Source organism: Ranitomeya imitator, chromosome 3 (assembly GCF_032444005.1).
Source record: "Ranitomeya imitator isolate aRanImi1 chromosome 3, aRanImi1.pri, whole genome shotgun sequence".
In the NCBI taxonomy this organism is placed as follows: Eukaryota; Metazoa; Chordata; class Amphibia; order Anura; family Dendrobatidae; genus Ranitomeya; species Ranitomeya imitator.
Window position 1 is genome coordinate 291492010 of NC_091284.1, and position 25587 is coordinate 291517596.

Consider the following 25587-nt stretch of genomic DNA (forward strand, 5'->3'; position numbering starts at 1 on the left):
TAAGTAATGAATCGCTCATTACAACATCATACGGCAGAGAGTTCCATAGTCTCACTGCTCTTACAGTAAAGAATCTGTGTCTGTTTCGGAGCTCTACTGCACGCCCAAACATGAAGTACTCCGCCAACAAAACCACATGGTACAATGTCACTATTATGGCAGTATATCAAACCTATATGGAAAATTGGACATAGAGAGGACACATCAAAAACTACCATATAACCAATAACCAAAGAAACAATGATGTACAAGTCCAAATAAAGATAAAAAAAATATTAAATCTTTATTATTGATAGATATCTAAAATAGATTCAGGGAGATAATGGACAAGAGAGTATAATAAAATAACAGACTAGTTGTGCAAAATGCGGTTACAAAAGGGGCACCCCCCACATGAATAACCCACCCAGTAAGCCGTATATCTCATAATATCAAAATATTAGTCAGTAAAGGCACCATAGAGATATGTCTATTATAGTATGTTCCAAAATTAACCCATAATACATCCAAACAGCCTCTATTATAAAGCATGGGGGATCAATAGTAAATTTTTAGAATGCAGTTTAGAATGGTGTCACTTTTGGGCATTTTCTGTAATGTAGGCTACTCAGTCACTTCAAATGTGAGATGGTCCCTAAAAAAAAAAAAAAAAAAGTTTTCTGGAGCCTAGAGGGCCCTAAAAGTTCATTTGGCCAATAGAAAAAGACTATTGCTATTAAAGATTTTACCCCTTCAAGACCTTGCCCTTTTCCATTTTTGCGTTCTCTTTTTTTCGCTTTCTCTTTTTTTCGCTCCCCTCCTTCCCAGTTCACTTTTTTATTTTTCCGTCAATATGGCCATGAGATGGCTTGTTTTTTGCGGGACAAGTTGCACTTTTGAAAGACCTCATTGGTTTTAGCATGTCGTGTAATAGAAAACGGGGAAAAAAATTCCAAGTGTGGTGAAATTGCAAAAAAAAAGTGCAATGCCACACTTGTTTTTTGTTTGGCTTTTTTGCTAGGTTAACTGAATGCTAAAACTGACCAGCCATTTTGATTCTCCAGGTCATTACGAGTTCATAGACACCAAACATGTCTAGGTTACTTTTTATCCAAGTGGTAAAAAATATTCCAAACTTTGCTAAAAAAAAAAAAAAAGATTGAGCAATTTTCCAATACCCGTAGCGTCTCCATTTTTCATGATCTGGGGTCAGGGGAGGGCTTATTTTTTGCTCGGCGAGCTGACGTTTTTAACCCCTTAATCCCATATGACATACTATCCCATCAAGGTGACCTGAGACTTAATTCCCAGTGACGGGATAGTACGTCATATGCGATTGGCCGCGCTCACAAGGGGAGCGCGGATGATCGCGGCCGGGTGTCAGCTGACATCCGGCACTATGTGCCAGGAGCGGTCACGGACCGCCCCTGGCACATTAACCCCCAGCACACTGCGATCAAACATGATCGCAGTGTTCCGGCGGCATAGGGAAGCATCACGCAGGGAGGGGGCTTCCCTGCGTGCTTCCCTGAGACCCTCGGAGCAACGCGATGTGATCGTGTTGCTCCGAGGGTCTCCAACCTCCTTCTCCCTGCAGGCCCCGGATCCAAAATAGCCGCGGGGCTACATCCGGGTCCTGCAGGGAGGTGGCTTACCAGAGCAAGCGCTGGTAAGCCTGCAGCCCTGCATGTCAGATCGCTGATCTGACAGTGCTGTGCAAAGTGTCAGATCAGCGATCTGTAACTATAACATGATGCCCCCCTGGAGCAATGTTATAAAGTGAAAAAAAATAAATATTCACATGTGTAAAAAAAAAAATTCCTAAATAAAGGAAAAAAAATATTGTTCCCATAAATACATTTCTTTATCTAAATAGTGCAAAAATAATAAAAGTACACATATTTAGTATCGCTGCATCCGTAACGACCCCACCTATAAAACTGTCCCGCTAGTTAACCCCTTCAGTGAATGCGGTAAAAAATAATAATAAAAAAAAACCGAGCCAAAAAACAACGCTTTATTATCATACCGCCAAACAAAAAGTGGAATAACACGCGATCAAAAAGACAGATATAAATAACCATGGTACCGCTGAAAATGTCATCCTGTCCCGCAAAAAACAAGCGGCCACACAGCATCATCAGTGAAAAAGTGAAATAGTTATAGTCCTCAGAATAAAACGGTGCAAAAATAATTATTTTTTCTATAAAAGTTTTTATCATATAAAAGCACCAAAACATAAAAAAATATAAATGAGGTATCGCTGTAATCGTATTGACCCGAAGAATAAAACTGCTTTATCAATTTTACCACACGTGGAACGGTATAAACGCCTCCCCCAAAAAGAAATTAATGAATAGTTGGTTTTTGGTCATTCTGCCTCACAAAAATCGGAATAAAAAGCGATCAAAAAATGTCACGTGCCCGAAAATGTTACCAATAAAAACGTCAACTCGTCCCGCAAAAAACAAGACCTCAGATGACTCTGTGGACCAAAATATGGAAAAATTATAGCTCTCAAAATGTGAAGACGCAAAAACTATTTTTTGTAATAAAAAGCATCTTTTAGTCTGTGACGGCTGTCGATCATAAAAATCTGCTAAAAAACCCTGCTATAAATAGTAAATCAAACCCCCCTTCATCACCCCTTAGGGAAAAATAATAAAATTAAAAAAAATTATTTATTTCCATTTTCCCATTAGGATTAGGGCTAGGGTTAGGGCTAGGTTTAGGATTAGGGCTAGCGTTGGGTAGGGTTAGGGGTAGGGTTAAGGCTAGGGTTAGGGCTAGGATTAGGGTTTCAGTTAGAATTGGGGGTTTCCACTGTTTAGGCACATCAGAGGCTCTCCAAACGTGACATGGCGTCCCATCTCAATTCCAGCCAATTCTGCATTGATAAAGTAAAACAGTGCTCCTTCCCTCCGAGCTCTCCCGTGCGCCCAAACAGGGATTTACCCCAGCATATGGGGTATCAGCGTACTCAGGACAAATTGGACAACAACCTTTGGCGTCCAATTTCTCTTGTTATCCTTGGGAAAATAAAAATTTGGGGGCTAAAAAAAACATTTTTGTGGGGAAAAAAATGATTTTTTATTTTCACGGCTCTGCGTGATAAACTGTAGTGAAACATTTGGGGGTTCAAAGTTCTCACAACACATCTAGATAAGTTCCTTGGGGGGTCTAGTTTCCAATATGGGGTCACTTGTGGGGGGTTTCTACTGTTTAGGTACATTAGGGGCTCTGTAAACGCAATGTGACGCCTGCAGACCATTCCATCTAAGTCTGCATTCCAAATGGCGCTCCTTCCCTTCCGAGCTCTGCCATGCTCCCAAACGGTGGTCCCCCCCCCCCACATATGGGGTATCCGCGTACCCAGGACAAATTGGACAACAACTATTGGGGTCCAATTTCTCCTGTTATCCTTGGGAAAATACAAAACTGGGTGCTAAAAAAAAATTTTTTTGTGAAAAAAAATTAATTTTTATTTCCACGGCTCTGCATTATAAACTGTAGTAAAACACTTGGGGGTTCAAAGCTTGGGGGTCTCAATGTTTAGGTACATCAGTGGCTCTCCAAATGCAACATGGCGTCCCATCTCAATTCCTGTCAATTTTGCATTGAAAAGTCAAATGCGCTCCTTCCCTTCTGAGCTCTGCCATGCGCCCAAGCAGTGGTTTACCCCCACATATCAGCATAGTGAGAACAAATTGCACAACAACCTTTTGGGTCCAATTTCTTCTCTTACCCTTGGGAAAATTAAAAATTTGGGGGCGAAAATATCATTTTTGTGAAAAAATATGATTTTTTATTTTTACGGCTCTGCATTATAAACTTCTGTGAAGCACTTGGTGGGTCAAAGTGCTCACCACACATCTAGATAAGTTCCTTAGGGGGTCTACTTTCCAATTGGTGTCAATTCTGGGGGGTTTCAATGTTTAGGCACATCAGTGGCTCACGAAAAGCAACATGGCGTCCCATCTCAATTCCTGTCAATTTTGCATTGAAAAGTCAAATAGCGCTCCTTCCCTTCCAAGCTGTGCCATGCACCCAAACAGTGGTTTACCCCCACATATGGGGTATTGGCATACTCAGAACAAATTGTACAACTTTTGGGGTCCATCTTCTCCTGTTATCCTTGGTAAAATTAATCAAATTGGAGCTGAAGTAAATATTTTGTGAAAAAAAAATTAAATGTTCATTTTTATTTAAACATTCCAAAAATTCCTGTGAAACACCTGAAGGGTTAATAAACTTCTTGAATGTGGTTTTGAGCACCTTGAGGGGTGCAGTTTTTAGAATGGTGTCACACTTGGGTATTTTCTATCATATAGACCCCTCAAAATGACTTCAAATGAGATGTGGTCCCTAAAAAAAAATGGTGTTGTAAAAATGAGAAATTGCTGGTCAAATTTAACCCTTATAACTCCCTAACAAAAAAAAATTTTGGTTCCAAAATCGTGCTGATGTAAAGTAGACATGTGGGAAATGTTACTTATTAAATATTTTGTGTGACATATCTCTGTGATTTAACCCCTTCCCGACCTTTGACACAGCGTATGCGTCATGAAAACCTGTGCCATTCCGACCTGTGACGCAGCATATGCGTCCTGGCCGGATTGGGCTCCTGCAGGCCGGGTGAAAGGGTTAACTGTAATTTTACCCAGCCTGCAGGGACAGGAGGAGTTGAGGAGTTGTACTTTAGCCCAGGGGTGGTGGCTAACCCCCCGCCCCCCCCCCCCCCGTGGCTACGATCGCTCTGATTGGCTGTTGAAAGTGAAGTTTCACTTTCAATCAGAGCGATAGTAATATTTCACCAATGAAAATTGGTGAAATATTACAATCCAGCCATGGCCGATGCTGCAATAGCATCAGCCATGGCTGGAGATTGTGATCTGACCCCCCACCGCCACCAATCGCCTCCCCTCCGGTCCCCCGTCCTGTCATTTTATGTCCTCTGCTCCCCTCCATCCTCCTGTACGCTCCCCTCGCTGTCCGGTCCCTCCCCGCTGTCCGATCCCCCCCCCCCATCAAACTTACTGACCTCCCGTGTGCCTCCCGGTGTCTATCCGGCTGCTGCATGGGCGCCGCCATCTTGGAAAATGGCGGGCGCATGCGCAGTGCGCCCGAGAAATCTGCCGGCTAGCAGATTTGTTCCAAGTACATTTTGATCGCTGTAATAGGTTCTATCACAGCGATCAAAATAAAAAAATAATAAATAAACCCCCCCCCCCTTTATCACCCTCATAGGTAGGGACAAAAATAAAATAAAGAAATTTTTTTTTCTTTGCCCCGTTAGGGTTAGTTCACACTGCGTCTAAGCCGTCCGTTAGATGGACTACGTTACACCACGGCATAAACGCGGTGTAACGTAGTCCGTTACGGCCGTCATTGACAGCAATGTCGGACGCATCACTAGCGCATGCCCACAATGGGTGTACGCTAGGGATGTGCCGTCATTGAGTGACAGACCCAGAGACGCGGGCTGCAGCGTTTCCGGGTCTGTCACTGCTAGCGCAGATAGAGCTAGCAGATGCTCTATCTGCGCTAGCGCGATGCAAACGTCAGCACTTGCGCTAGCAGCAGCCCGTTAGCGTATGTGCTGAACAGGCTGCTGCTAGCGCAATGTGAACCTGGCCTTAGGGTTAGGGTTTGGGTTATGGCTAGAATTAGGGTTAGAACTAGGGTGAGGGTTAGAATTAGGCTTTGTGCACACGGTGCGGATTTGGCTGCAGATGCGCAGCGGATTGGCCGCTGTGGATTCGTAGCAGTTTTCCATCAGGTTTACAGTACCATGTAAACCTATGGAAAACCAAATCCGCTGTGCCTATGGTGCGGAAAATACCGCGCGGAAACGCTGTGTTGTATTTTCCGCAGCATGTCAATTCTTTGTGTGGATTCCGCAGCGCTTTACACCTGTTCCTCAATAGGAATCCACAGGTGAAATCCGCACAAAAAACACTGGAAATCCCCGGTAAATCCACAGGTAAAATGCAGTGCCTTTTACCTGCAGATTTTTCAAAAATGGTGCGGAAAAATCTCACAAGAATCCGCAACGTGGGCACATAGCCTTAGGGTTAGGGTTGGAATTAGGGCTAGGGTTGGAAATAGGGTTAAGATTAGGCTGTGGTTATGGTTAGGGTTAGGGGTGTGTTGGGGTTAGGGTTGGGGTTAGGGCTGTGGTTAGGGGTGTGTTGGGGTTAGGGTTGTGATTAGGGTTATGGCTAGAGTTGAGATTAGGGTTAGGGGTGTGTTGGGGTTAGTGTTGGAGTTAGAATTGAGGGGTTTCCACTGTTTAGGCACATCAGGGGTCTCAAAACGCAACATGGCGCCACCACTGATTCCAGTCAATCTTGCATTCAAAAAGTCAAATGGTGCTCCCTCCCTTCCGAGCCCCGAAGTGCACCCAAACAGTGGTTTACCCCCACATATGGGGTACCAGCATACTCAGGACAAACTGCGCAACAATTATTGGGGTCCAATTTCTCCTGCTACTTTTGTGAAAATAAAAAATTGCTTGCTAAAACATCATTTTTGAGGAAAGAAAAATGATTTTTTATTTTCACGGCTGTGCGTTGTAAACTTCTGTGAAGCACTTGGGGGTTCAAAGTGATCACCACATATCTAGATAAGTTCCTTGGGGGGTCTAGTTTCCAAAGAGGGGTCACTTGTGGGGGATTTCTACTGTTTAGGCACATCAGGGGCTCTGCAAACGCAACATGACGCCCGCAGACTATTCCATCAAAGTCTGCATTTCAAAAGTCACTGCTTCCCTTCCCAGCCCTGACGTGTGCCCAAACAGTGGTTACCCCCCACATATCGGGTATCAGCGTACTCAGGAAAAACTGGACAACAACCTTTTGGGTCCAATTTCTCCTGTTACTCTTGTAAAAATAAAAAATTGTGGGCTAAAAAATAATTTTTGAGGAAAGAAAAATTATTTTTTATTTTCTCGGCTCTGCGTTATAAACTTCTGTGAAGCACTTGAGGGTTTAAAGTGGTCACCACACATCTAGATTAGTTCCTTGGGAGGTGTAGTTTCCAAAATGGGGTCACATGTAGGGAAGCTTCAATGTTTAGGCACACAGGGGCTCTCCAAACGGGACATGGTGTCAACAAACGATTGGAGCTAATTTTTCATTCAAAAAGTCAAATGGCGCTCCTTCCATTCTGAGCCCTACCGTGTGCCCAAACAGTGGTTTACCCCCACATGTTAGGTATCAGTGTACTCAGGAGAAATTGCCCAATACATTTTAGGATCCATTTTATTCTGTTCCCCATGTGGAAATGAACAAATTGAGGCTAAAATAATTTTTTTGTGAAAAAAAAAAAGTACTTTTTCATTTTTACGGATCAATTTGTGAAGCACCTGGGGGTTCAAAGTGCCCACTATGCATCTAGATAAGTTCCTTGGGGGGTCTAGTTTCCAAAATGGGATCACATGTGGGGATGCTCCAATGTTTAGGCACACAGGGGCTCTCCAAACGCGACATGGTGTCCGCTAATGATTGGAGCTAATTTTTCATTCAAAAGTCAAATGGCGCTTCTTCCCTTCCGAGCCTTGCCGTGTGCACAATCAGTGGTTCCCCCCCACATATGGGGTATCGGTGTACTCAGGACAAATTGTACAATAACTTTTGGTGTCCAGTTTCTCTTTTTACCCTTGGGAAAATAAAAAAATTGTTGCTAAAACATCATTTTTGTGACTATTTTTGCTTCTGCTGCTGTGAAGCACCTGAAGGGTTAATAAACTTCTTGAATGTGGTTTTGTGCACCTTGAGGGGTGCATTTTTTAGAATGGTGTCACTTTTGGGTATTTTCAGCCATATAGATCCCTCAAACTGACTTCAAATGTGAGGTGGTCCCTAAAAAAATGGTTTTGTAAATTTTGCTGTAAAAAATGAGAAATCGCTGGTCAAATTTTAACCCTTATAACCCTTATAAAAAAGAATTTTGGTTCCAAAATTGTGCTGATGTAAAGTAGACATGTAGGTAATGTTATTTATTAACTATTTTGTGTCACATAACTCTCTTGTTTAACAGAAAAAAAATTCAAAATTTGAAAATTGCAAAATTTTCAAAATTTTAGCCAAATTTCCATTTTTTTCACAAATAAACGCTAAAATTATCGACCTAAATTTACCACCAGCATGAAGCCCAATATGTCACGAAAAAACAATCTCAGAACCGCTAGGATTCGTTGAAGCGTTCCTGAGTTATCACCTCATAAAGGACACTGGTCAGAATTACAAAAAACGGCCAGGTCTTTAAGGTCAAAATAGGCTGGGTCATGAAGGGGTTAATGGCATAAAAATTCAAAGTTGGAAATTTTCAAAATTTTCGCCAATTTTCCATTTTTTCCCACAAATAAACGCAAGTCTTATCGAAGAAATTTTACCACTATCATGAAGTACAATATGTCACGAGAAAACATTGTCAGAATCATCAGGATCTGTTGAAGCGTTCCAGAGCTATAACCTCATAAAGGGACAGTGGGCAGAATTGTAAAATTTGGCCCGGTAATTAACGTGGAAACCACCCTTGGGGCTTAAGGGGTTAATGATACCATTTTGGTGCAGATACGTTCTTTTCACCCGTTATTGCATTTTAATGCAATGTCACGGTGACCAAAAACACGTAATTCTGGCATTTCGATGTTTTTCTCGCTACACTGTTTAGCGATCAGGTTAATCCTTTTTTTTTTGATAGATCGGGCGATTCTGAACGCGGCGATACCAAATATGTGTAGGTTTGATTTTTTTTTATTGTTGTATTTTGAATGGGGCGAATAAGGGGTGATTTAAACTTTTTTTTTTTTTTTTGGGAGGCTAGAAGCTGGCATAGTTTGATCGGCTCTGCTACAAAGCAGCGATCATCAGATCGCTCCTATGTAGCTGAATTACAGGCTTGCTATGAGCGCCGACCACAGGGTGGCACTCTCAGCAATCCGGCAGCAACAACCGTAGAGGTCTCAAGGAGACCTCTGGTTGCTATGCCGACTCATTGCTGACCCCCGATCATGTGACGGGGTCGGCGATGCGCTCATTTCTGTCCGGAAGCGCCGGTTAAATGCCGCTGTCAGCATTTGATAGCAGCATTTAACTACTTAATAGCGGCGGGTGAATCGCAATTTCACCCGCCGCTATTGCGGGCACATGTCAGCTATTCAAAACCACTGACATGTCCCGGCTTTGATGTGGGCTCACTGCCGGAGCCCGCATCAAAGCGGGGGTACCGACCTCAGCTGTAATAGTACGGCGGAGGTCGGTAAGGGGTTAAAATATTTTGGGCCCTGCTGGGGCTTTCGCATCGGGGCCCATGAGTTTCAAGTTATGTCACTGATGACATTGATCAGAATTGTGAAATATGGCCTGGTCAGAAAGGTGAAAACGGACTTCGGGGTGAACGGGTTAAAGTCACAATAAAACTTACAATGGCTGATAAAGGTAAAAATAGTAAACACTGGAAGCCAACTCTTCTAGCACGTTACATACCCTCCAGTGAATTCTGGCTCTGCTAAGATGACAGATTCCCTCCAAGACAACTCATTTAATGTACTGTATTACAGAGGGAGTCCATTTGATCAGCAGTATGTTCCCACAATGAGCTTATGGCGAGTTTTTGGCATTGCAGAATTTCTGCCCTATTTTTGCACCTGTTATTTAAATTAGGCTTGTGGCTTCATCACGTTTTTTGATGCTGCTTTTTTTTCTCTTTGTCAAGTTTTAAATAAAGCTGCTTTTTTGTTTTTGGCTTTGACAAAACTTTGTTGTAATACCTAGGTGCTGACTACACAAATTTTTGTTGCTTTTCCACCACTTAAACGCACTAAAACGCATGTGTGTTTTTAGTTGTTTTTTTTATTGCAGACTTTCCATATCTAATGCTAGTCTATGCGGAAAAAATCCACACTGAAAAGTCAACGGTTCCCTGAAAAATGCCCACAGGAAAAATGCCCACAGGAAAATTGCCCACACGGAACATTGCCCACATGGAAAATTGCCCACATGGAAAATTGCCAATTGCAGCAACACAAAGTTTCAGATCTATGATATTTGAGGTGAAAGGTGGGGATGTTCACATGATATGTGATCAACTTGTGATTTACAGCTGCCCTAGTGCAAAACTGCAAACATGCTGAAGATCTGTGGTTTGTAGCAGTCTGTCATTCTCAGCAATAGATAGATCTAGTCTGCTCTTCTCTCTCACTGATACTGCCTTACTCCTCCCTCCAGCCCAGAACAGCAGCACATGCAGAAACAGCAGCAGTATGATCCAGAGGAGCCATCACTGCTATCAGTACTCACAAAAGAATCACTGTATTATCTGTGGAGTTACATGGGACTGCATGTCAGATCTAATACATTATCATCTCAGTGGGTGCCCACCAAAAGCCGGTGCTGCTGGCTGAGATAGATGGTCCTGGAAGCCCAGAAGGCACAGGAGAAAAGTGAGATTCTGTCAGAATCTGTCAGAGGAGCATAAGTGCCATAGCAGCGCCGCTGTCCCATTGACTTCAGTGGTAGTGAATCTGGTGCCTGCACTTCCTTCCCTGTCCACTTATGGCTACCAAGCGTAAGAGTGAACAGACCCTACCTAGTTATGTATCATACACATATACTGCAGGTGCAGGCAGGCATAGGATGGAAGGAAATGCAGAGTGGATTTGAATAAGGGTCTCTAGGCCCAGACACACCACAATGAGAGTGGAACTAAGATCACTAGGCCCACACACACACCACACAGAGTGGAATAAGGGTCTCTAGGCCCAGACACACCACACAGAGTGGAATAAGGGTCTCTAGGCCCAGACACACCACAATGAGTGGAATAAGGGTCTCTAGGCCCAGACACACCACAGTGAGAGTGGAATAGGGGTCTCTAGGCCCAGACACACCACAGTGAGAGTGGAATAAGGGTCTCTAGGCCCAGACACACCACACTGAGAGTAGAATTATTGTTGGCACAGTGGAATGATAACTCCTAAGAACAGAATCCGTATTCTGGGACTAGGGATGAGTGAACCGAACCTGGAGAAGTAAACTGGGCCCAGAGACCTTTGTTGAAATCCATTCTGCATTTTCTTTGCTGCCTGTGTTGTGCTGTATTGTATTTCAATGGAGCCCATGGAAGTCAAGGACAATCACCCGGCAGCTAATTATTTTCAGGTGTGCAATGATTGTTTAATAAACTTAAGTTACTGTTGTTATTAGAACTCCTTAATAAACTGTTCTTAATAAACTTGTCGGTAGTTTTTTATGTGGGCAATTTTCGACGACATTCTTCTGTGCTCCAGAGCATCTCACCTATAATTCTATACTATTCTCTGTTATGCAGAGCATGTCACGTATACCTGCATACTATCCCCCTGTCCTGCAGAGCATTTAACCTATATCTCTTTGCTATTCTCTTTCCTGCAGAGCATCTCACCTATAATTCTATATTATTCTTCTGCCCTGCAGAGCATCTCATGTATACATGCATATACTGTCCCCCTGTCCTACCGAGCATTTAACCTATAATTCAGCCTGTGGGCAATTTTCTGGGCATTCTTCACCTAGCACCTCAAATATCATGGATCTGAAACTTTGTGATGCTGCAATGGGCAATTTTCCGTGTGGGTATTTTTCCTGTGGGCATTTTACTGGTCACCATGTTGTACAGATCACCATCGTCATTGCAACACTGCAATGAGGGTTCTTTGTTCTTTTTTTGATTATCAAAAATTGAAATGTATATATAACATTTTTGACACTTTGTTTTTGTTTTGAAAAACGGGTGTGGACATGTTGCACTTTTTACTGCATTTTCAGAAAATTGCGAGGGGAAAATACAACCCAACAATCCTTATGGCAGGAGGTGGCTGGAGGGAGGCATTGCAGGGGACAAAGGGCATTTCTGTTGTCTTAGAGGGTGGATGGCATGTCTGAGGATTCCCGCAGTCCAGTAATGTGTGTAAACTCTCGCATATATAGATTAGCGTATGTCCGCACAAAATCGTAGCAAAATGTATGCATTTTTTAATGCAATTTCAGAAAATCGCATCAATAGATACAATGCAAACGCACTGTGGGAACATGAGGTTGTCAGGAGGGCACCCTCCATTTACATAGCGCAGTAATCTTTGAACAAGGGTTCTTAAAAACACTTGTTCCTACTCATTGGCATGGTGCAAATGTGCCAAGCAAAACACTTGTACAGTGATTTCTATTGTTTGACGTTCTTAACAGAGGCTGTGCTACTGACAAAATGATGTGCGGCCAATCATACTGACCAATCATTGTTCCCATACAGTTGTCAGCCCGTGGGTACTGGCTGTTAACTATCTATGGAACTGAGACCTGTCTTAGTTCCAGAAGTGCTACATTCAGTTCTGACAGATGGTCACAAGCCACATGCAAAGCCCTCTGTGTAGTGACACCCAGAGCCCCCAGAAATCATGAGGATTGTCACCCTGCCTTCTATGCACTGTACTTAAATCTAGGTATTCCCAGATTAATTACCACTGTTAGGACAGCTTGATGGGTGAATACCAAACACAATATCAAATCCAGCTTCAGGCTCTCTGATTGGCAGTACCCTCCTACATCTCCACCCCCATGGCAAGTATATGCACATCCAGATTTGATCTTTGGGACGAGGCTACTCAGAATTATCACCATGTGGAGACCTGCTCTTCATAGCTGTGTCCTAGCCCTGGAGCTAATGCACTAAGCTAGCAGACAGCCTCGAACCACACTTTTGAGTCACAGGTTGGGGAACCCCTGATTTATGGGTAGAAACTGGCCGAGTAAATACACCTTTTTAAGCCTCATTCAGATGTCAGTGATTTTTCTTGTATCTTAAAACAGACTTTAACATCACGGCCTTGGATCAGATTTTCATCAATGTTTGGTCCGTGTCTGCTTTTACCCTCAATATTTGTCTTAGCAATTTCTCATATGATAACTTTTTTTTTTTTTAACGTTAACTGCTCCATCAAGTACAATTGGTATGTCTTCTAACAGATTGAACAAGTATGGTAAATGAAGAATGGAAGTATGAATGAGGCCTAAGTGTTACAAGACTCCGAAGTAAAGGAGCCATTCCTGAAGCATCTTCTGCTTGAAAAACAGATGTTTTGGGCGTGTGAAAGACGTTGTGTGCACATGGTAACACAAAAACTGATTCAGACATTGGAAAGAATGCACCATGACATCAATTTTGGCTAGAGAAAAGGTCATGATGTTTATTAAAGGGAATCTGTCACCTACTTTTTTGTATATAAGCTTCGGCCACCGCCATCAGGGTCTTGTAGATAAGCATAAGCCCCAAATGTAACCTGAAATATAAGAAAAACAAGTTAGATTATACTCACCGGGGGGGGGGGGGGGGGGGGGTTGGGCAGGGGATAGGGGCGGTCTGGGTCCGATGGGCATCGGGGTCCGGCGCCTCCCATCTTCATGCGATGACGTCCTCTTCCTTGCATTCTGTCATGGCTCCAGAGCTGCAGCGTGAAGACAAGAAGAGGACGATGTCATCGTAAGAAGATGGGAGGCCCCAGACCGGACCGCGACGCCCATTGAACCAGAACCGGACTGGGACCGCCCCTGGGTGAGTATAATCTAACCTCTTTATCATTATTCAGGATACATCGGGGGCTTATCTACAGCATTCCAGAATACTGTAGATAAGCCCCTGATGCTGGTGGGCTTAGCTCCCCTTCGATTTTGGGGGTGAAAGGTTCACTTTAACGAACAGATGACAGAAAACTGGGATATTTATAGACCAAAGTCATCCCGTACTTTTTCAAGTTAACCAATCAGATTAAAATAAAGACTGTCGAAAACTGGTTTTAACTGGAACAACAAGCTGCTCCTGAATTCACAGCTGACAGTTGAACGTTTAACAAAGAAAACCATGCTATACACCATAATACAATACATAAAAAGGGGGTGAAGGTTTGTGTTCTCATTAGACCCCCATTATATTTGTTATGAGGGGTTCCATACCCTGAGGTGGCTACTTCGTGCGATACCACTTTTATGGAAGCAACACTTATAACAGGTTAAGCTCATACAAGATGCAAAATATTCTAAGTGTGGAGAGAAGGGAAAGCCTTGCTGATTACCACTGGTGATGGGGGAAAGAATATGAGAAGTGTTTTCACACTTACCAATGCTGTGTAGCCATATTGGTACCAGAGCCTTTTTGGTTCATCGCAGGCTCACGTTAAGCACTGAGGTTGTGGCGTAGTACATTAGCTTAATGGACCTGGCGATGTAACTTGGCCATCTCGCATTGGCATGAAGCTCCCTTGGGCCCTATGAATAATGTGTGGGAGGAATAATAAAAGGCCTGTCATTTTGGCATTGGGAAAATATTTAGCAAATTAGAAATGTGGGATCCTGAAGTGTACAATATTTCCTTTTGGTTGTAATTGTAAAGAGTGTTTTAGGGTTACATTTAACAGCAATTATTTAAAAACAAAACTGAAGTGGATCTTGAACACAAAGTATAAAGGGCGATATCTGCTTCTCACTTGCACCCACACCTAGTTTTTTCATTCAGATTAATGACCGAATCTGTGTCTGAGGCTAGCAATATTTATCCTGTCACAGGGAATCTGTCAGGTCCCCCAAGCCCTCCAACGTGCACTTATTTATCAGTAAATTCCCTGCCTAACCAGCCCTGTATAACCTTTTTTCTGGTCAAATTAGGCTAAAAAAAGCATTTATATTGCCGCCGTGTCCTATGCTAATGACGGCTTTGACTATTCGATGGGTATTTAGTTGCCCAGACTAGTCAGCCCTCTTTCCATGTCATAATTTGCATGTACATCGTCATCGCCGCTTATGCAAATCTAGAGCATGTCCACTACTCGTTTTGGTGGCGTCACAGGATCTCTGAAGCTGGGTGTACGCTTCCTGACTTCAGCGGTGCACACTGCAGAAGACCAGAAGCCAACTGGTAAACTTCTGGTCATGTGCAGTGCACTTCTTAAGCAGGGTGTCCTTTCCCTGGCTTTAGAGACATGCACTGCATATGTCTGAAAGTTTAGAAGATGGCTTCCAGTCATGTGCATTGTGCACCTCTGAAGTTGGAAAGTGTACACCCAGTTTCAGAGATTCGGTCATGCTGGCAAAATGAGCGGGGCGTGTATGTGCTAGATTTGTATAAGCGGCAGTGATGCAGCTCGTGCAAATTGTTATCGCGACCACACGGGCGTGATAAAATGGAAAGAGGGGTGACTAGTCTGGGGCAACTAACACCCCATCGACCAGTCAAAGCCCTTATTAGCACAGGAAATTGTGCCAATATAAATGCTTTTTTCTAAAACCTCATTTGACCAGAAAAAATGTTATACAGAGATGGTTGGGCAGGGAATTTACTGATAAGTGTATGCTGCTGGGTTGGAGGGCATGGGGGACCTGACAGGATCCCTTTTAAAGGGGCTGTCCAGCCAAAATCGATGTCTCCAGTTCTCCAGTTACTCTGTGTGACTGCAGACTTATGAATTCCCCCATCGATAAGAGGGACTAAAGACTTATTGATTTGGACCAGACAACCCTTTTAAGTCTCTAGTTTTTTTTTTTTTGTAAGGTTCTTTAAGGTTAACTTTCCACAATGAGTTTTTGACGCTGCATATTTTCACTGTGAAAAAAACATAGCGTCCTACAGTTACAGCAAAGTGGATGGGATTCATAGAAATTTCATGCCCAGTGTGCTTTTTATTTATTCAGCATAAACTCCGTTTTTGTTACACGTGCACAGAGTTTTATGTGCAGATTTTCTCAATAGAATTGCATTAGATATGGAAAATCCACAGGTAAAAATATGCACAAGTGTTAGTCATGTGTTTCTGCTTCGGAAATAAAAACTAAACTGCATCAATAATGTTTTCTCTGGGCCAAATACTGGGAAGTAGCCAAAGCAAAGCAGCTTTATTTTATACATGACATAAGAAAAAGAGACAAAAATGCATGTACCGGTAACTTAATGTAGCTAATCGGTCAGAAAAACTCTACAAATACTCATGGTGAGAACAGAGCCCAAAAGTCATATTCTATTACACTGTAACATTATGTATAAAATGTTTAGTCTGTTCATGCTACTGACTGGTCTTTTATTTTTGCTTCCTCAGCACCTGCTATCCTCCATTTCGGGTCTTGACAAACACCAGGATAACCCAACAGGTTACCACCCCGCTACACCCTCGTAACATGTGCATCCTGTTTGCATTGTGTCAAGCTTAACGCACTCATTGGAGATGTGTGAAAGGAGAGTGGTATAGACTAAGAAATCCCCCAAGGAAGACTTCACATAGAACACAGGAATACAAGAACATTAAAAAAGAAAACAAGCCTAAAAGAAAGAGGAGATAAGTTAGGTGGTACACAGACTCTTGTGGAATCACATCCACAAAATGGCAAACAATTCCACAGATCATCACCCTTCTAATTCTGTCAATGATGGCAGCTATGAAGGGGACTTTGGGTGCAGCGTGCAGGAACTGCGGGACCTTATGGAGTTGAGGAGTGGAGAAGCGGTGAATCGGATAAGGGACAACTATGGTGGAGTGAGCACCATCTGCAGAAGACTAAAGACTTCTCCAGTAGAAGGTATAGTAGATGACGTCAGTCTACATCTGATTTCAGCTGCTGAATGAACATTTTAGTCTACATTAAAACAAGCGCTGTACTTACGATGCTGCCTCTGTGGCTTATTACAACTGTCTCAGTAGGAAACATTATGTGGTACTTTCATTAGGCTGATAATACACATTTTGCTCAAAAATGTTGTCTACAGAACCCAAAGGACTAATACTCTGCTCTTCTGATGCATTTTTAGATAATAAAGCCCGGCAGGCATGGGATATAGTCATGGAAGAAGGCTCGAATAGGTTGTTAGTCTTACAAAATTGGACAGGGGTTAGGGCCACACAACAGTTTTCTCTCCATCGGAGAAAACCCATCTGCTCATGCTAACCATACTCTGATCAGAGTTAGACCGGAGTGGGATCCGATTTTCTCAGAAACAAAAAAAGGGTTTGAATGGGCCGATTATCTGATGTAAATCCTGCAAGCTGCCTTTTTTTTTCTCCTCGGAAAAAATTGGACATGTGCATAGCTCCATAGAATAACATGGGTGTGACTGCTATCAATGAAAAACACACTGGACTGATTGATAACCTGAGTTGGATCTGCTGGTTGCAGTGCAGGCTTGGCTCTTAATCCTGCTTTAGTCACCTGCTGCTGTGTATGACACATGTATGTCACACATCGGGAAGGGGATAAATAAAGCAGTTACGGGGTCTCCAGAAGCCGCGCGGAGTCATAATACAGCCATGTGAATCAGGCCTAATCATATTTGTGTCATTTTTCATGGCAGCATGTACAGAATGCATAGTTTTTATTCTATTAGCCATCAGCAGCATGGTCTTGATATTTCTATTACATCTGTCATTTATACACTGCGTGCAGAATTATTAGGCAAGTTGTATTTTAGAGGATTATTTTTATTATTGATCAACAACTATGTTCTTAATCAATCCAAAAGACTCATAAATATCAAAGATTAATATTTTTGGAAGTTGGAGTGGTTTTTTTTTTTTAGACTTGGCTATCTTAGGAGGATATCTGTTTGTGCAGGTAACTATTACTGTGCAGAATTATTAGGCAACTTAATAAAAACCAAATATATTAAACATCTCACTTGTTTATTTTCACCAGGTAAACCAATATAACTGCACAAAATATAGAAATAAACATTTTTGACATGCAAAAACAAAATCCCCAAAAAATTAGTGACCGATTATAGCCACTTTTCTTTATAATGACACTCAACAACAGCCTTCCATCCATAGATTCTGTCAGTTGCTTGATCTGTTTACGATCAACATTGCGTGCAGCAGCCACCACAGCCTCCCAGACACTGTTCCGAGAGGTGGACTGTTTTCCCTCCCTGTAGATTTCATATTTTATGAGGGACCACAGGTTCTCTATGGGGTTCAGATCAGGTGAACCAGGGGGCCATGTCATTTTTTTTCTTCTTTGAGACCTTTACTGGCCAGCCACGCTGTGGAGTAGTTGGAGGCATGTGATGGAGCATTGTCCTGCATGAAAATCATGTTTTTTTTTTGAACGATACCGACTTCTTCCTGTACCACTGCTTGAAGAAGTTGTCTTCCCGAAACTGGCAGTAGGTCTGGAAGTTGATCTTCACTCCACCCTCAACCCGAAAAGGTCCCACAAGTTCATCCTTGATACCAGCCCATACCAGTACCCCACCTCCACCTTGCTGGCATCTGAGTCGGAGTGGAGCTCTCTGCCCTTTACTGATCCAGCCTCTAGCCCATCCATCTGGCCCATGAAGCGTCACTCTCATTTCATCAGTCCATAAAACCTTTGAAAAGTCAGTCTTAAGATATTTCTTGGCCCAATCTTGACGTTTTATCTTATGTTTCTTGTCCAAAGGTGGTCGTTTTATAGCCTTCCTTACCTTGGCCATGTCCCTGAGTATCACACACCTTGTGCTTTTTGATACTCCAGTTACGTTGCAGCTCTGAAATATGGCAAAACTGGTGGCAAATGGCATCTTGGCATCTTCACGCTTGATTTTCCTCAATTCATGGGCAGTTATTTTGCGCCTTTTTTGCCCAAAAGTTTGGCAAATTCAAGACTGCTGCATCCCTCTGCAAGACATCTCACAATTTTGGACTTTTCAGAGCCCGTCAAATCTCTCTTCTGACCCATTTTGCCAAAGGAAAGGAAGTTGCCTAATTAAGCACACCTTATATAGGGTGTTGATGTCATTAGACAACACCCCTCCTCATTATAGAGATGCAAATCACCTGATTTACCTTATTGGTGGTTGGCTCTCAAGCCTGAACAGCTTGGAGTAGGACAACATGTATAAAAAGTATCATGTGATCAAAAATACAACTTGCCTAATAATTCTAATAGAACAAAAATCGAAAAATGCTGAGCAGCACAGCCCAAGTAACCAGGGAGAACTAATGTGTACTTCAACAGCTGATTGCCCGACAGCTGATCAGAGGTGCTCGCATGAAACATAGAGTTGAATGGCATGCAGATCACAGAACAAATGCGGCAGCACTCACCGATCCTGGAGTTAGATAGTCCTTTATTCAAGCATGTGAGAAGACATCTTTACGGCTCGGGGGTGTGCAATAATGACGTGAGTGTGCAGGGATCGACGACGGCCGTTTCGCGCTGTGAGTAGTGCTTCTACGGGTACATGTCTGTGGGAAGTGACGCTAGGAGAAATAGATAAGTGCATACAGACTCCTCCTGCGCCACGCTCCAATCAGACACCAGGGAAGTGCAAAGTGCATAATAATAAAAACATTTAAAAACAGAACCGGCAACACTGCCCGGATAAAGCACAGAATCCTTATTTTACTCATATAGCTCTAACATCAAAATTCATTTACACTGACAAATATATGTAGAAAATGGAGTGAACGGTAAATTATAAACCAATAAATGCATTCGCCGCATAATGTGGCAGATAGCATGCCGCATAGGAATCCACCTGACAAGTAGGGTATATATAATATATATGACGATGATAATAACAATAATAATAAAGGTGACGGATGCTGGCTGGGTTACGGGGTTCATAAAAAGATAGACATATCAATTCTGTCATTGAGGCCTGCCGGACCTGTGGCTTGTGTCCACATAATCCACGGTAATAACACCTTCTCAATACCCGCAAATGTCAGGACCTCTGGATTTCCTTCATGTGCCTCTCTGACATGGCTAATCAATCTAGGTACTCCTTTACCTGAAAGAACAGACTTGAAATGTTCCCTGAACCGTATGTATACTTTGCGTATGGTTTTTCCGATATAAAATCTTTTACACGGACAAAAAAACGCGTATACCACGTAGTCAGTTTTACAAGAGCTAAATTGTTGTACGGTATGTGTTACTGGACCGATACTGAACACTCTCCCGGGGATATGATACTGGCAGTACTGGCAATGTCCGCAACGATAATTGCCCTTAAAGGGAACCTGTCACCCCGTTTTTTGAGATTGAGCTATAAATACTGTTAAATAGGGCCTGCGCTGTGTGTTCCTATAGTGTATGTAGTGTACCCCGATTCCCCACCTATGCTGAGAAATAACTTACCAAAGTCGCCGTTTTCGCCTGTCAATCAGGCTGGTCAGGTCGGGAGGGCGTGGTGACATCGCTGGTTCTTCCTCAGCTTTACGTTGGTGGCGTAGTGGTGAACAAGCAGCGCGCGATCTGCGCTGTAATCCCTTGCATCGGTGGGGGCGGCCATCTTCCTGGGGCCGCGCGTGCGCAGATCGAGTGCTCTGCTGCACGGGGCTTCAGGAAAATGGCCGCGGGATGCCGCGCGTGCGCATTAGAGATCGCGGCGGCCATTTTCCCAAAGCCGAGATGCAAACTCGGCTTTGGGAAAATGGCCGCCGCGATCTCTAATGCGCACGCGCGGCATCCCGCGGCCATTTTCCTGAAGCCCCGTGCAGCAGAGCACTCGATCTGCGCACGCGCGGCCCCAGGAAGATGGCCGCCCCCACTGATGCAAGGGATTACAGCGCAGATCGCGCGCTGCTTGTTCACCACTACGCCACTACTCCACCAACGTAAAGCTGAGGAAGAACCAGCGATGTCACCACGCCCTCCCGACCTGACCAGCCTGATTGACAGGCGAAAACGGCGACTTTGGTAAGTTATTTCTCAGCATAGGTGGGGAATCGGGGTACACTACATACACTATAGGAACACACAGCGCAGGCCCTATTTAACAGTATTTATAGCTCAATCTCAAAAAACGGGGTGACAGGTTCCCTTTAAAGCGAAGGTGCCACCAGTTTTCTTGTATTTTGTTTTTTTTGTGAAATTAAGCTTAAAATAGTAATTAAAATGTATTAATGCAATGTTTGCAAACATTTCTATATGAAAAATATTATATATTTTTCTACAAATATGCATATTTACCACTAGGGGGAGCATTTTCCGTTTTAGACCTCAAGCAGCTATAGTAAGATTTAGCAGCTCTGCCCCAGGGATATTAGACCACCCAAAAGGGGAGGGAAATGGTGATGTCAGCAGTTACTGCCCCAATTTTGCTGCTAACAGTAAGAATGAAGAGCAGCATCACAGGGCAGCACCATTTTGTGTGTGACTGCCCTGTGACCTGCTATCACCAGCAGTTACTGCATCAGGGGCACAGCTGGTTTACAGAGGAGCAGAACACAGTGGGCTCAGCAGCATTTTTTGTTAATACCATTCTTGCCATCCCCCTTCCCCCACCTTAATCCCTGTCCTGTCAGCTGCCCTGCTCTCTCTCTCCAGGTGTCACCTCCCTCTCTGCAGGCTGTGAGTTCAGCTTACCAGAGATCACAGGGACTGTGTGTGAGGGGGAAGCAGAGACAGAGCAGGAGAAGCGTGTGAGGAGCAGAGGATGTCTTCCTGCTTGGAGTACAGAGGAGCAGTGAGGGCTTCTTCTGTCCTGCGATAGAGAGCACAGGGCTATAATAAAATGGCAGCTAGTCACACCTACAGCAGTGAGTTGTGCAGCCCACAGAGGCGTGCCCAGCTCACTGCTAAAGCAGCTACAATGTAAGGGTACCATCACACTAAGCGACGCTGCAGCGATACCGACAACGATGTCGATCGCTGCAGCGTCGCTGTTTGGTTGCTGGAGAGCTGTCACACAGACAGCTCTCCAGCGACCAACGATCCCGAGGTCCCCAGTAACCAGGGTAAACATCGGGTTACTAGGCGCAGGGCCGAGCTTAGTAACCTGATGTTTACCATGGTTACCAGCGTAAACTTTAAAAAAACAAACACTACATACTTACCCTCCGGTGTCTGTCCTCCGGCGCTCTGCTTTCCTCTGCACTGTCAGCGCCGGTCAGCCGGAAAGCAGAGCGGTGACGTCACTGCTGTGCTTTCCGACTGACCGGCGCTGACACAGGATGCAGGAGGAGTGCAGAGAAGCACAGCGCCGGGGACAGACAGCTGAAGGTAAGTATGTAGTGTTTGTTTTTTTAATGTTTACGCTGGTAACCAGGGTAAACATCGGGTTACTAAGCGCGCCCCTGCGCTTAGTAACCCGATGTTTACCCTGGTTACCAGTGAAGACATCGCTGGATCGGCGTCACACACGCCGATCCAGCGATGTCAGCGGGAGATCCAGCGACGAAATAAAGTTCTGGACTTTCCTCAGCGACCAACGATCTCCCAGCAGGGGCCTGATCGTTGGTCGCTGTCGCACATAACGATTTCCTTAACTATATCGTTGCTACGTCACAAAAAGCAACAATATCGTTAACGATATCGTTATGTGTGACGGTACCTTTAGAGATAGGGTCAGCGCCGGTCTATTATCTCCTATGTCCATGGGGTGCCATAATCTGACACTGATAGTGCCCTGCTACTGCTGCAAAACCAAGATGTAAGCCCCCAGTGCATTCTTTAAACTCATATAACACATGAAATCTGTTTCACATGCATTTCAAACTTGCTTATAGCAACATGTTATGCTACATTACAGTGATTTATTAATGACCTACAAACGCGGTACCTTCCTTTTAAGGGCTGCTTGCACTAACCAGGTAGTTTTTTGTTTTGTGATGCGGTTGCGAACTAAAGGTACCTTCACACTGAGCAACTTTACAACGAGAACGACAACGATCCGTGACGTTGCAGCGTCCTGGATAGCGATCTCGTTGTGTTTGACACGCAGCAGCGATCAGGATCCTGCTGTGACATCGCTGGTCGTAGCTAGAAGTCTAGAACTTTATTTGGTCGTCAGGTCGGCGTGATGTTTGACAGCAAAAGCAACGATGCCAGCAATGTTTTTACATGGAGCTAACAACCAGCGAGAACGATAAGTGCGTCACTGGATCGCTCCTGCATCGTTCTAGTGTTGCCGTGTTTGATGTCTCTACAGCGACCTAAACAGCAACGCTGCAGCGATCGGCTCGTTGTCTATATCGCTGCAGCGTCGCTGAGTGTGACGGTACCTTAAGACGTCCCTAATATGTGTACTGCGTCTATTAGAAATAAGCTGTCCCCCGGCTGTCCTACCTGCTAAATCCTTATCCCTTTCCAGCAAGTGCCAAGGTTTCCTGATAATGGATCTTATCTCCTGATCCATCGGACCATACTGGAAACAGAAAGTAAACCGCTGTCTTGACATGTTATTTACCTTCCCCCTGTGATCCTGGGAATGATTATTTACCCGCTCTAAGGTAGTCTGTAGCAAAGCATCTGGGTAGCCCCTACTGTGGAGCCTATGACGTAGTTCTCTCGACTGTTGTTCGAAGCCTTTTTGTGTATTGTTAACCCTTCGTGTCCTTAACAGTTGACTGTAAGGTAACGACTTCTTGGTGTGACCCGGGTGGAAGCTATTAAAATGTAATACCGAATTAATGGCGGTAGGTTCACGGTAGATAGACGTACACACCTCCCCCTCCTGAATCTCTATCAACACATCCAAGAATTCTAAACGAGCCCCCAAAATTGAAAGTAAAGGACATCCCCATAGTATTGGTGATATTAAGGTACCCCACAAATAGTGAGAACTCTTTCTCTGTGACGTCCCTCACCAGAAATACGTCATCGACGTATCTCAGGTAGAGTTTAGTGTGTTTAAGAAAGATGTTACTGGCTGAATAAATGTAATCTTCTTCAAACACTGCCAAAAACAGGTTAGCAAATGTACATGCAGCCTGGGTCCCCATAGCGGTCCCGGTGGTCTGCATGTACCGGGTGTCCAGAAATGTGAAGGCATTGTGTGTTAGTATGAAACCGAGACACTCACAGACGAAATCTATAAAATCCTGACTTCTATCTGTGGTTTCCAAAATGCGTCTAATGGCATTTACCCCCAACAGCTGTGGAATATTGTTGTGTAAACTCACCACGTCAATGGATGCTAAGGAGAACCCCGGCTGCCACGTAAAGTTCTGGACGTGACCTAAAAAAAGATTTGGTATCCTTAATGTAAGACGGTATGTCCTTAAATAGCGGACGCAGAAGCCAATCAATGTACTGGGATAGGGGCTCAGTGAGCGACCCTATCCCAGACACGATGGGTCTGCCAGGGGGTTGTGTGACCGATTTGTGGATTTTTGGAACATACAGTTAGGGCCAGAAATATTTGGACAGTGACACAAGTTTTGTTATTTTAGCTGTTTACAAAAACATGTTCAGAAATACAATTATATATAATATGGGCTGAAAGTGCACACTCCCAGCTGCAATATGATAGTTTCCACATCCAAATCGGAGAAAGGGTTTAGGAATCATAGCTCTGTAATGCATAGCGTCCTCTTTTTCAAGGGACCAAAAGTAATTGGACAATGGACTCTGAGGGCTGCAATTAACTCTGAAGGCATCTCCCTCATTAACCTGTAATCAATGAAGTAGTTAAAAGGTCAGGGGTGGATTCCAGGTGTGTGGTTTTGCATTTGGAAGCTGTTGCTGTGAGCAGACAACATGCGGTCAAAGGAACTCTCAATTGAGGTGAAGCAGAACATCCTGAGGCTGAAAAAAAAAGAAAAAATCCATCAGAGAGATAGCAGACATGCTTGGAGTAGCAAAATCAACAGTTGGGTACATTCTGAGAAAAATGGAATTGACTGGTGAGCTTGGGAACTCAAAAAGGCCTGGGCGTCCACAGATGACAACAGTGGTGGATGATCACCGCATACTTAATTTGGTGAAGAAGAACCCGTTCACAACATCAACTGAAGTCCAGAACACTCTCAGTGAAGTAGGTGTATCTGTCTCTAAGTCAACAGTAAAGAGAAGACTCCATGACAGTAAATACAAAGGGTTCACATCTAGATGCAAACCATTCATCAATACCAAAAATAGACAGGCCAGAGTTAAATTTGCAGAAAAACACCTCAAGAAGCCAGCTCAGTTCTGGAAAAGTATTCTATGGACAGATGAGACAAAGATCAACCTGTACCAGAATGATGGGAAGAAAAAAGTTTGGAGAAGAAAGGGAACGGCACATGATCCAAGGCACACCACATCCTCTGTAAAACATGGTGGAGGCAACGTGATGGCATGGGCATGCATGGCTTTCAATGGCACTGGGTCACTTGTGTTTATTGATGACATAAGAGCAGACAAGAGTAGCCGGATGAATTCTGAAGTGTACCGGGATATACTTTCAGCCCAGATTCAGCCAAATGCTGCAAAGTTGATTGGACGGCGCTTCATAGTACAGATGGACAATGACCCCAAGCATACATCCAAAGCTACCCAGGAGTTCATGAGTGCCAAAAAGTGGAACATTCTGCAATGGCCAAGTCAATCTCCAGATCTAAACCCAATTGAGCATGCATTTCACTTGCTCAAATCCAGACTTAAGACGGAAAGACCCACAAACAAGCAAGACCTGAAGGCTGCGGCTGTAAAGGCCTGGCAAAGCATTAAGAAGGAGGAAACCCAGCGTTTGGTGATGTCCATGGGTTCCAGACTTAAGGCAGTGATTGCCTCCAAAGGATTTGCAACAAAATATTGAAAGTAAAAATATTTTGTTTGGGTTATGTTTATTTGTCCAATTACTTTTGACCTCCTAAAATGTGGAGTGTTTGTAAAGAAATGTGTA

The 25587-nt window shown here is 43.7% G+C and overlaps 1 protein-coding gene across 8 annotated transcripts in view; it reads left to right on the forward strand.

The window, feature by feature from the left end:
- Positions 1-25587, forward strand: part of LOC138669788 (plasma membrane calcium-transporting ATPase 4-like) — a 486684-nt gene that overhangs the window by 183248 nt on the left and 277849 nt on the right. For all 8 annotated transcript variants that reach the window (XM_069756525.1, XM_069756523.1, XM_069756527.1 and 5 more), the window contains one exon: positions 16100-16577. In XM_069756525.1, coding sequence (XP_069612626.1) covers positions 16382-16577 — 196 coding nt within the window. In that variant the 5' untranslated portion in view covers positions 16100-16381. The remainder of the gene's footprint in view (positions 1-16099; positions 16578-25587) is intronic.